Here is a 13,351-nt window from a genome sequence, read left to right as displayed (position 1 = left end):
GAAATGTATTATGTGTATGAAATCGTTGCGTCGAGTGTTTAGGTGACACAGTTCCAACTTGGTTACTTCTACTACTTTCGTTATGTACCTACATCAAATTACTTCAAATATTTTCGTTTACCTTTAACAATTTACCGTCATTAGTAAAAATAGTAACATTTACCTAAATCAATTATAGTTAGTTAAGTTTTAATTTTAATAAGTATGTGATTATTGAGATTTTACATTTTCGAATAAAAGACAATAAATGCCTTTAAAATACTATAATATTCATTTCGAAACGGTTTAGTTAACTATAATGAAATTGACTATCCGCAGCTAGCCGCGGTCAAGAGAATAAATTAGGTAGTTTACTTATTTAATAAGATTTTTTTTATTTACTTTTACTACATACCCAACTGATTTATAATTATCGGTTCATGTAAGGTAGTTACCTATGACTTTTTACAATGTGTGCTCGTATTTCATACTACAGCTGAAAGCCAAATAAACTCATAATATTCTTCCATCTTCAAAACCTTAATTTACAAACTTTAAGCGCAAATTAACGAATAGAATCACTTGGCGTTTAATAACAGCGCAGTAGGCATGTTCAAATTTAACGTAGCTGCTTCATGAATAAATCATAAGAAGTAAGCAGGGTTCCGTGCCTTTATAATTCTACATAATACATTAAAACAACGTACAGATTGCTTTCTACTCGCATTGTGAACATGGGTATTAGCATGTAGGTAAGGGAGTGTTACTTTGACGCCTTAAATACGTACGTTTATTTAAGCCTTTGTAGCGCACGTCAACTTTCCAATAGACTTCATACGTCTCGAGCCAACCAAATATAAGTGATTGATCCAGAATAAATAATAGTACATTACTGCAGACGCCGGGAAAGAAGGGCTTGCCGAGTGAGTAGGTATAGACGGCCGACCGTAGGGAGGCCGGATAGTGATACGAAGTCGGCAATACCTTTTCACGGCTAGGCATGTATAGTGCTTTTCTCAAACATATGCAATGAAATAAAAAAATTCACCACTCAAAAAACAAATTATAAATATCAACCACCAATAGCTACACGACAAAAGTTTTTTAAATTTTCCTTTCAATCCTGCCATAATGACTTTTTATTTTACGGAAGTCGTCCATATTTCGCGTGTGTAGTGTTCGAATAGACCCTATTAGGGCCATTATACACAACCTGATAATAAGAATCTCAATTTCAATAAATAAAATAAATGCAGAGGATTTTAAATATTGTCTATAATGGTCTCTGGTGACTTACGTATACCTAGACAAGATTTTAAATTTATTCATCAACACATTGAATCATACAGATTCTTATTCTTAATATCAGTACGGTCGTGTATAACAGGCGTTAACACAGATATTTTGGTCCGATAACCTACACTACACTACTTCACTAAAAATATAAAAAAAAATATAATTCGGCTGTTTAGCCTGTTCATGGACACAGACCCCATGTTTACATTAGAATTTAAAAAAAAATACTTCCCGGCCTAGGCCTTCAATTTCGTATGAAATTCCTTTACAGTTCTCTAGAGTTGCTCCGCCCTAAACGTGATACTTCGAAGCCTGATATAACGCCCGGAGCGACGACATTTCATTGCATGTTTAAGAAAAAGTATATTATTCAGAAGGCAAAAGACCGAGCTTTGCTCGAAAAACATATAAAAACTCAAAAATGCGCGTTTTCCCAGAGATAAGACCTAGCTAGATCGATTATTCGCTCCCGAAAACCTTCATGTAGCACATCGAAATCGTTAGAGCCGTTTCCGAAATCCTCGAAATATATAAATATTGCTGGTTGAGATTCGAATACAAGTTTATTAAATACAAAAAGGCTCCTATTTGCATTGTATTGCTGTGGTAATGGTTAATTCGTCACGGCTGAGGTGCATAATCCTGAGTAATGGCCACATCCATCTTGCGGCACGTGCAGTCGCTGAGTCTTCGTTGTCGTACACTTCACTAACTACCTTCACCTGGATCCTTATTTAACTTATTTCGAAGATGTTTAATTGTGCAGTACAGGTATGTACCTACTGGGAGAAAAAACAGCATACAAATTACCCGACACATAAACAAGTTTACTGCCTTTTCAGGAGTGATAGTTTCAAACATACACACTTGTCATTAATGTGAGAAGGTGAGATATTTCATTTATAACGTAATCTGTACCTATATAACAGTTAAAATAAACTTAATTACGATTATAGGATGACTCACGTTAGACCGTGCGGTGTCCGGGCCGGAGCTTCCGGCGCTTACTTTTCTTTTCGATCCCGTGATGCTTTCCATAGAAAACGAAGCGCCGGAAGCTCCGGCCCGGACACGTCACGATCTAACGTGAGTCATCCTTATAAGATTACTCAGTTTCGAGGTACCTATTTTTAAATGCTTCTAGTCCTCTCCCTCGTGGAAATATAGGTCAGAGCCGGTAACCACTACACACTATGTTGTCGAGCATCGTATTGGAACTCAAAACTGCTGGGAGATAGTGGCAGTCAGCGTATTGACGTCATCGAAGTTCCCGCCTCGTTACGAATACTAAATATTGCACACAAACTATGCATAGCACATACACGTGTGAGCGATAGCGATGTAATGTATAGGTACACGATTTTCAAAATATACTACAGTTTAAGAGCTATTTACAAAGAAACCAAATGATGTAAAACGTAGTTATTAGGTACCTATTTCCGTTTTACACCCACCCAAAAATCGGACGTTAAAGCAATGTATGCTTACAATATTAAATAAGTCTTGTCAAACACTATACTTACCTACAAAAAAAGATATCTGACCAAACATGTGAACATTATGCAATAAGAAAGAAAGAAATAATATAAGTAGGACAATATTCTACAGAACAATTAATTGCCTGAGTTAAGAAATCCAAATTGGTCATTTTCCGGAAAATCTGCATATATCCACTGAAGTACTTATCTCTTCGACCGTTTTCCATAAGGCATAAAATAATCATATTATAGTTGTAATATCTGGGAGACCGAGCTTTGCTCGGAAAACATATTATAAAATCTCTAAAGTTAGCGTTTTCCCAGAGATAAGACCTAGCTAGATCGATTTTTCGCCCGCGAAAACCCCCATATACCGAATTTCATCGAAATCGTTAGAGCCGTTTCCGAGATACCCGAAATATATATATATATATATATATATATATATATATATATATATATATAAATCAATAAATAAATATACAAGAATTCTTGTCGACTTGCTCGTTTAAAGGTATTAGATTAGATAGATAGGTTGAAAATGGTGAGGATAAATCAAATGAACTCTGCAACTCTTTCCCATTCCAAAAGACCGCTCAGTAAAACGATCAGATGCTAGCTAGCGCAAGGCAGTGCAGTGCAATCAAAAGACTAATAAACCTCGGACAAGTTAACTGGAGTCTCCAGCTCCATTAATAGATAATGTACCTAGACTCCGTTCTTATTTTATCTTTTTTTGCCGTCGTATAAGGAAACTTACTTATTTACTTTAGAAATAGAGGGTATATTTTGTCACTATAGTAACTATATTTAGTTTACTACATAGATACCCATTAGTAAAACGTGACTAAGTACTTACACAAATTAGCGGTATATGCTAAAACAAAATGTTGAATGCCCATGCCAAAATGGAATAAAATTAAAAGCTCATGTACCTACCTAATACCTACATGCATTATTTAGGTATCAGAGCATATAGGTTTGGCTCGAATAGTGATGACTAAATAAGAATTATTTTAAACCACACATTTCGAAATTTTAAATCTCGACTAGCAATAAATCGTCAATTCCGTCTGAGACGGGCCTTTTAAATAAGTATATCGAGTGTTTCAGTGCAACGATACAGTGGGTTGTTTACAGTGGAGGCTGTGGGGGCCCCCGCGGGGAGAAGGGGTCAAGATGGCGGCGTAGCCAAGGCAACGCTGCACTCGCTTCCTTAATCGACCGGGGAGGCTGCGTTGGACCGAAAAGCTTATGTATCTACTGTATTGCACTTGTGAAACGACTTTTGTGTTTTATTATGCTCATGTTTAATACATAGAAACTGTTGTGGGTTTTCTCTATGAAACATTATGTGCACTATAGTTGATGCATTCGGTTGACTCTTAATGGTCTTGGCGATAAAGTAAGTTTAACTTTAATTACCTCACTGGAGTATACATATACGCGAGATTTATTCAAAACGATGTTTTAGTGCCATTAACCAATTTATGTTTTAATTAGTTTATGCATTAAATCAATCCTGCCACCTGCATATTATTACTTATTACCGTGGAGTTGAGGGTGAGAGTTTGTAAGTTAGGTATATTATTACCTATCTACTAGGTACCAATGCAATAATAAAGGTGATTAGAAGATCCACTGGTATGATATGACATACGATGTAGGTATTGTTTTATTTGGAAACCAAATAAATGAGAAAGAATGAGTAAGTAGATCTAAACAATCAAAATCCCAGAAAGTATCGCAGCAGTAAGCAAAACGAACACAATTACGTGCTTCCGTACGTTTAAAAATTTCCTACTATAATATTATCTCCACTGTCTAACCCAAAACGACATACGCGCCTCCCAAGATCATACACACATGTATCTTTTAGCTCGGTTAGTGTCCGAGGAAAGCTGTCCGCAAAATATACGGCACCATCGGCTGGAGTCGCAAAGTTGGTCGCAGTTAGCGAAGATTTGTCGCGAGAGCGGCCGGCTAATGCCGCACTCCGCTTGTAAGTAAAAATTATGATTATCGCCCACCAAGCACTGAGCCCTTGATCCTTAACTAACGGCAAGACTTTCCTTTTCTTCTCAACTATAACTCTTTTTTATTGCCACGCTGCAGGCCACTGGATTACTGACCTAACCGATCGAGGAACTCTTGAACGCGGTCGGTTGCTGCGATTTCATGTTAGTGCTCTTTTGTTGGTTTGGGCTAAATAATGTAAATTGTTCTTCGACTCTTATTACTAATACAGTTTAACTGATAGGTGATAGCTAAGCCATGATAATTAATTAATTTTCAATAACATTACTCGTGGCAGTATTCGTAAACTCTTAAAATCAAATAAAAACCGTATATGTATTAGGTTAGGATATCATACATACCACACGGTTTTTATTTACATATTTATGTTTTAGGTACGATTTGCAATACGTTACTTGTATATTTTTATAAAATCTGTTTAATCTATTTAATTCCATTTTAGTAATCAATATCAGTTATTTTACGTATGAGCTATCTTTTATTTTCAAGCTAAATGGAGACCATTTCGACTTTATTCATAATATTTCGATTTCTTTAGGTATTATGTTATCTTTTCTTTTTTATAAGTGTTATCTAAGTTGGTACCTAGATAGCTATAATAACTAACTTGTATTGCTACATATTGTCTGAATTTTCGCAAGGGAATCGAATGAGACAGATGCATACTCCACTACCCGTAATTGACTACATCCAGTGGAAGTCATCCACTCATGCGTATGTTCTGCACATATTTTCTTCTTACAAAATATGTCGGCATCATAGAAATAGGGGCAATTTGAGACCGTCCGCAGTCGTGGCACGCGTGCAACGAGTTCACAAGAGAGCCCATGCCGTGCCGGTGCGTTATGAGCGGTGCCGACACGATACGCACGTATCGTGAATTGACCAAAAATTCAGAAAGAAAATACATACTGTGAATAGAGATATATAATTAATGTTAATTTACTCTACTTACCTAATGAGTGGCCCTGGGAAACGACAATAGGATAAATTTCATTAATCATCATCATCATGACTCCACGCAGACAAAGTTGTGGGCAAGCTAGTCTACTTGGTGTTTTAGTCACCTTCAATAATTTACGATTGAATACTTATATATACCTATGTCATTGTGAGCAACCACTTTTACTATGAGACCAACCACGAAATCGCGAAAAAAAACGGACTCCCATACAAAATATCAACATCAGGGGGCCGATTTTTGAATTTCGACCACTCGATTTCGTGTATTTCGTTAATTAATATCTCCACTACTAGGCATTTAAATTGTACTAATAGAATTGAAATCGAGTGATCAATGCCAATAGATTCCAAATTTCGATCTCTCATATTTCAAAAATTAGCATTTCGCCGTTTTCCACCGATTTTCGAGTGACGAAATCGAGCGATCGAAATTCAAAAATCGGCCCCCAGATCAGACAAAATGTATGAAACTAACATTTTTTTTTTCATGGTTTTGGGGTTGGTCTTATAGTAACGTAAAAGTTGCTTTGTATAACCTATATATTCACCCCGTAAATTATTGCATGGACAAAAAACAATCAGTATAAGTAAGTAACAGAAATTATACCTACCCGTACACCTTAACCCAAGAAAACCCGCACCCAATAGCTAGCTCAAATAAAATAGATTTAGAGAGTGGAGGGCAGACACAGACGGCCGGGTCTCGAAGGTGCACAGTAGAGCGTCGCCCAAGGGAGCGCAGCCTTCTTGATAATGCAAGTACCAAACATGAAAAATTTAATGGTAAATTGCAAAAAAAATGTTACGTAAAGCGTAGTTAAGGACATTGTAATTAGTCTTTTTATAAATTTTATTGAGTTAAGAATATTAGATACCTATGTAAATTGTACTTAACACATTTAAGTTTATATATTATACGCCAAAACACTTTCAAGCATGTAACCAAAGAGAATATTGATGTACCTAACTTAAATAGAAACTGCTTAGTTGTCGTCAAGGCTCGGAATCGGTTTTTTCTTCATCCAAAAAATACCGCTATTATTACGTTCTTTTTCGTTCTTTGGTTTATTATTTCATGTTTAATGGGACAATCTAATAATACGAAGTTGTTACCTTAATACATGATTCAGTCCTACGTAAAGAGCATACAGTAATTAAAAATATTGGGCTATTTTTGGGTTTTACAAAAAAACCAGTTCTGAGCCCTGGTTGTAACACAATTAAATCAATTAAATTAGACTGCTTCAACAATTTTGTATTAAATTAGCTATTACACGTAGAGTTAGACCAAGCTAAGTTGGCAGCGATTTATATCGCTCGTCAATCGACATAATTTCATAGAAGTTTGACGTTTAAAATAACACTTGCACAGTCTGGGCTATCAAAATCGCTAGTAACTTAATTTGATCTGAGTTTAAACGTGGTTTAAACAAAGAAATGAAAGGTCTTTAAGAAATAGTCAATGATTACAACCCTAAATCGAGGTATGAGGATTTTCTTTTTATTTTAGTGTTACTGACAAAATTGGTATGTCAGACTATAATTGTAAATTAATAAAGCGACGACCGAACTTGGCCTGCTCTTACCGCTCATGTTTTTCGGGATTTGTTTTACGGAGCGAAGTCCGAAGACTCCGAAGACATCGACTTACACCGCGCTCGACTCTCCTTAATTTTATTACGCCCGAGGTGAACCTAATTGTGTCTTGGGAAACGTGGAGATATCAATTTGTTTTGTAACGGTGTTTCGTCTGCGTTACAATAAGGAAAACTGACTTTTAAAATAATTCGGATCAGTATTTGGGTAATAATTTCTTATTCTGACGCCGCACAGCGTCGCGCGGCATTGTATTCACATCGGAGCATCGTTAATAATGGCGTAAGCGCCATCGACAATAAGGTCCGTTTTCATAGATAACGTCACAAATGTTTGGCCCGCTAGATGTTACACAGGCACTGCAGCCTTAGGCTACCCTAAAAGCTTACAAGGATTTCTTCTTATGAGCACTCAAATTCATTGATATAATATATCATAATACAATTGAACTGGCGTAACAAAAAATTGTTTTGCAATGTTCAAGTTGAGCTCTTTCAAATGATATCCCACTCGACCTAGTAACTAGACTGAAATTTTGTCCCCTCTGCATATTGGGCATTTTCCATAATGAATAAAAATAAAATGAAAAAATTAGGTACACTTCAAATGTGTAACTCACGTATATCGATAGCTTCAGTAGTTCTCGATTTATTTAGGAATGTGACAGACAGGCGGACGGTGTCGCACCATAAAGGTTCTTTTTGTACCTTTTTGGTACGACATTTTTAATTGTAATAAATAACTGTACGACAGGGTCGACAGGAAGGAAACTACAATCCGGATAAGGTCGGATAAGGATATTTTGTTTAGAAACAGTTTACAGTGCTACCTTGTGGTGAGTAGCAGAACTAAATAAAAAACGCCATCTATTGATATGTCTTGCTACTTTGAACGTGCGTTTAGCGACAACTGGCGCTGGCGGGATACAGATGGCGCTTAAGCTATTCAGTTATTCTGTTTGATGTTAGGTTTCATTCGTTTTTGCATACCTATTTTTTTATTGAAATAAAAGGTGGCGTTTCGAGCAATACGGCAATCTCATATAATATTATATCTATTATGATGAAATAATAATTACGCTAATCGAAACGTTTTACACATAAATGTGACCATGTTTCACCTAATTGCATAAATTTAAAGATTTTGACCTGGTTTTAAACTTTTTATGCCAACATTACTTACTTGCTTTACTTAATTGCATGCAAGCAATGGATTATGGTGGGCAACAAATAAATTCGACCAATCTTAGCGTCGCATTGCGTATGTTTTGTCCCTCAACAAGGCACGCGTAGACCACTTCTATAGGATCCTATAGAAGTGGTCTACGCGTGCCTTGTTGAGGGACAAAACATACGAGTACGTATCATATACAATATCACGTCTATTAAGAAAACAATCAATCCACGGTGTCATTAGAGGATGAGGTTGGATCGTCTTGTACCAAATACCCTTTTCTTCTCTATGTATCTTGCAGACTTCTTTTGGTCTAACATATTTTTAAGTGGAGTCTAGACGAGACAATTTTTCACCAATCTGATGAAATTATCCGATCGAATCAGGTCGTGCGGACCCAAACGACAACTTGATTCCCCGATCAAATCAGCAGGTACGGACACAATAATCCCAATTTTCGAAGTTATTATCTATGGAATGCAAATTAGTGATTAAATTGTGTACGTGTGGACGCTAGATGAGATTGGCGCAAAGAATATAAGGGGTCATCCATTAATTACGTCACACGAATTTCTAGGTTTTTTGACCCCTCCCGCCCTCCTTGTCACACTTGGTCACATTAGGCAAACCCCTCCCCCCTAGTGTAACGTCACATTTTTTCTACGAAATCGCCAAATCGAATTAAGTAAGTACCTAAGTATTATTAATATTTTATCTAAATATTTTTGACGATATAAATATTAGTAATTTTATAACCCAAAACTGCTCAGGAAAGAAAATTAAACGATTAAAAACGATCATCGTTATAAAAACTTTATAAATGTACAGCGAATAAAATAATTTAAATAAATTTTCGGTTACTGATGAAGTTAAAGTGACGTCACAAAGTTTGTGTCTCCCCCCTCCCCCATGTCACAATATGTCACATTTTCTTGACCCCCTCCCTCCCCTAAACGTGTGATGTAATTAATGGATGATCCCTAATACTCAGGAGCTGATTGGCGCCAATTATTTTCCTGATCAAATCGGTCGATTTGCCCAGCTCGTCTGGACTCTACTTATTCTAATAGCCATAACACACTACCGCACCGTTCAAGGTCACGATGCGCCGCACCCATAAATGAGAGCGAGAAAGAGATATCGCTCTCACTTATGGGTATGGCTCACCAAGGTCGCGGTGCGGTACGGTACTGTGTTACAGCATTAAAAATCGGATATTTAAACATTTTTACGCGGTAACACTAGTTAGTAGACGTTCCGTTTCACTGTAATCACATAGTGCACTGCTGCACTGTAGACCGAACGTCAATTTTCTTGGGTCAACAGTGTTGCCAGATCTACTGATTAAGCAGTAAATCTATCTGATTTTAAAAATATCTACTGATCTACTGCTTTTTGCTGGTGAGCTACTGATTTTTCGAAAACGAGGGGTAAAATTTATAAAACCATCATAAGACCTGTCGTCATGTATGGATCAGTGTTGGGCCCTAAAGGTGACGGATGAGAAGAGATTGCATGTAGCGGAAATGAGAATGTTAAGATGGATGTGTGGTGTGACAAGAATGGATAGGATAAGGGATGAGTATACGAGTATAAGAGGAAGCCTGAAAGTTGCACCCATAGTATAAAAAGGAAGAGCGAATCGCATAGCGTGGTATGGGCATGTGATGACCTGATGACGAATGAATGTGGAGAGAATTAACGGGAGAGGAAAACTGAGGAAAAGATGGATGGACTGAGTCATGTGACGAGAAAGGTATTACGAATGAATGTGGAGGGAATTAACGGGAGAGGAAAACCGAGGAAAAGGTGGATGGACTGTGTGAGAGATGATATGAAACGAACGCAAGTAAATGATGAGATGACGAGCGAGAGAGAGGCATGGAAGAAAAAAACATGCTGCGCCGACCCCAAATGAATGGGATAAGGGCAAGCGAATGATGAGTAGAAAAAAAACTTGTGCTCATTTATTAATTATAATAACAGAAGTAAGAGACAGAATGATACTCTTCATTTTACTGTTACTGACAATTTGATTTGCCAGCTATACTCAATTACGCCCAGTTTGTCAGCAGAAAAAGGTAAAAAAAAAAATCTATGGGAGGTTGGTGTCAGGTCAGAGCATATAGATGGTCAAGCAAATCTTGTCAGTAGAAAAAAGCGCGAAATTCATGAGACGATATCCCTTCGCGCCTACATTTTTCAAAATTGCCGCCCTTTTCTACTGACAAGATCTGGTTGACCAAGTATAATTTATTTATTTTAAATTTTACCTATTGCAGACATCACTTTTTAAATCTACTGCTTTTTTCCCCTATCTACTGCTAAAACGATTTTTTTTCTACTGAATATTTCAGATTTCATCTGGCAACACTGTGGGTCAAATCAAAACGAACAACAGTGAGCAGTGACTTGCTTCGCAGTGACAGTTGTTTATCAATCAATACCGATACGCAATAACTTCAAAAACTAAGTGAAATTGTTGGGTGTCTGTTAGTCTTTTTGTTGCAGAAGAAGATTGTGGACAAAGTGAGATAAATTACGAGAAGCAAAAATGACAAACGCGCTAGCGCTTTGTCTAATCGTTACACTCTTTTGTTGTTCAAGTAAGTTGGATATTAGTTTATAATGTTTACTTGCCCTTGTAATTTAATTATTTCTAGTTCATAATCGTTTTACTAATGAAGCGTGCAATGTAACGAAATTGAGTTCGCGGTTTCGTTGCGAAAATTGTGGGTAGGCTGCAACAACTAGCCACATCATTTGGAACAAAACATGTGTCACTTGAACAAACAAAAAAATATTTGTGCTATGATAGTAGGTACGTACAGGTTATTTCAACAAGTATTGAGAAAATGTAACATGTTACAGATGATGATAAGGATTATAAGATAGTTTCTTAACGGGAGAATTAAAATTTGTGCAGTATAATAAATACATACCTACCATTCCTACCAAATAGACAGTTATAATAATAATATAAAAAAAAGTATTTATGTTGTAGGTACTAAACTATTTGGTACCTAAAAATATGAACCATTCATCGTGATTGTGTTAAGGTACTGGGCCTTAATACAGTATTTCTTAGTTATTGTTATACACTGAACTGTTTTATAAATCAAATTGTTAATTCCTTAATGAAGATGCTTTTGCAAATCTTGGATGCAGTGATGGTATTATTAGCAATTTTTTCCTGACATTCAGCTACTGTGACTTGAGATCAAACCTTGTAACTGACACCCTTTTAGGTTGATTTTAGCACCATGTGGATGGTTCCAGAATTCCCTAGAAAAACATTGACGGACGTTAGTTAAGAATAAAAACAAATCTCTAATTTAAAAGTTGTTTTTGCAATCTGAAATATGAACCAAGGGGTTATCTGAACTCATTATAAACAAGAGATAAAAGTACTATCTTGTGCCATATAAATTATTAGCAGTGTTTGGTTCAGTTAGTCCCTATGAAAGTATGAACACAAACTGCTCTTGTTACACTTGTTTAGCCAGGCATATTTATTCCCTCAAATGCTAACATTTCAAAAATCTCATATACCCCATAGGGGTCATCCATTAATTACATCACACGTTTAGGGGGAGCGAGGGGGTCAAGAAAATGTGACATATTGTGACATGGGGGAGGGGGGAGACACAAACTTTTTGACGTCACTTTAACTTCATCAGTAACCGAAAATTTATTTAAATTATTTTATTCGCTCTACATTTAAATAACAAGTTTTTAAAACGATAATCGTTTTTATTCGTTTAATTTTCTTTCCTAAGCAGTTTTGGGTTATAAAATTACTAATATTTATATTGTCAAAAATATTTTGATAAAATATTAATAATACTCAGGTAAGTACTTACTTAATTCGATTTGGCGATTTCGTAGAAAAAATGTGACGTCACACTAGGGGGGAGGGGTTTGCGAAATGTGACCAAGTGTGACAAGGAGGGGGGGAGGGGTCAAAAAATCTAGAAATTCGTGTGATGTAATTAATGGATGACCCCATATTGCATTGTTGTGATGTAAAGGTAACTTTTCTGTTGCCTCAAAATTAGACCAAATACATAATTTCTTAGAATAGAATCACCTTAAATTATGCCCTTAGGTAGGTACAAGCGGTACCAGATCATTAAGTGCCTTGCGATGGTGGCATGTCAAAAATAGTAGTAGGCAAACCAGATTATCTATCACATATTATAAATAGCAGCAAGCATAAACATGATATCCAGAGTGACCTAGCTGTCCTCATAATCACAATGAAGTCATAATATGAAATTTGAACCTTATGCCATCCATTTTCATATTATTACACAAAGCAGTAGCAGAAATAAGTGAATCATTCATTACCTACTGATGTAAAGTATTGTGTTACTCATGAACTACCTCCATTGTCACATTAGGTCATCTTTTGTAAGGTAAATATAATCCAGCTATGTTATTAGTTATGTTACATTAATTATTAAGCCTATTCTTATAACTTTAAACAAGTAATTCTTGTATATATATATATTTATATATTACGAGCTTCTCGGAAACGGCTGTAACAATTTCGATGAAATTTTCTATATGGGGGTTTGCAGGGGCGAAAGATCGATCTAGCTAGGTCTTATCTCTGGGAGAACGCGCATTATTGAGTGTTTATATGTTTTCTGAGCAAAGCTCGGTCTTACAGATAATATACAATATGTACATAAGTGTGATTTATTTTTATTGAATATTACTTTTTTTGTTCTATGGCTAGCATATTGTACAGTATGGTACAAAGACTAAGCTAGTGGCTTCTCTCATACAATCTATGTGTGGCGAATTGATAGACCTGGTCATTA

The 13,351-nt window shown here is 36.2% G+C and overlaps 1 protein-coding gene across 1 annotated transcript in view; it reads left to right on the top strand.

Moving 5' to 3' along the window:
* The first annotated feature begins 10,922 nt into the window (after positions 1–10,922).
* Positions 10,923–13,351, top strand: part of LOC134649521 (uncharacterized) — a 49,976-nt gene continuing 47,547 nt past the window's right edge. The window contains exon 1 of the mRNA XM_063504282.1: positions 10,923–11,128. Coding sequence (XP_063360352.1) covers positions 11,077–11,128 — 52 coding nt within the window. The 5' untranslated portion in view covers positions 10,923–11,076. The remainder of the gene's footprint in view (positions 11,129–13,351) is intronic.

The sequence above is a fragment of the Cydia amplana genome, chromosome 1 (assembly GCF_948474715.1).
Source record: "Cydia amplana chromosome 1, ilCydAmpl1.1, whole genome shotgun sequence".
NCBI classification, from domain to species: Eukaryota; Metazoa; Arthropoda; class Insecta; order Lepidoptera; family Tortricidae; genus Cydia; species Cydia amplana.
The sequence above is the reverse complement of the archived record's forward strand: the minus strand, read 5'-3'. Positions and strand labels throughout refer to the sequence as shown.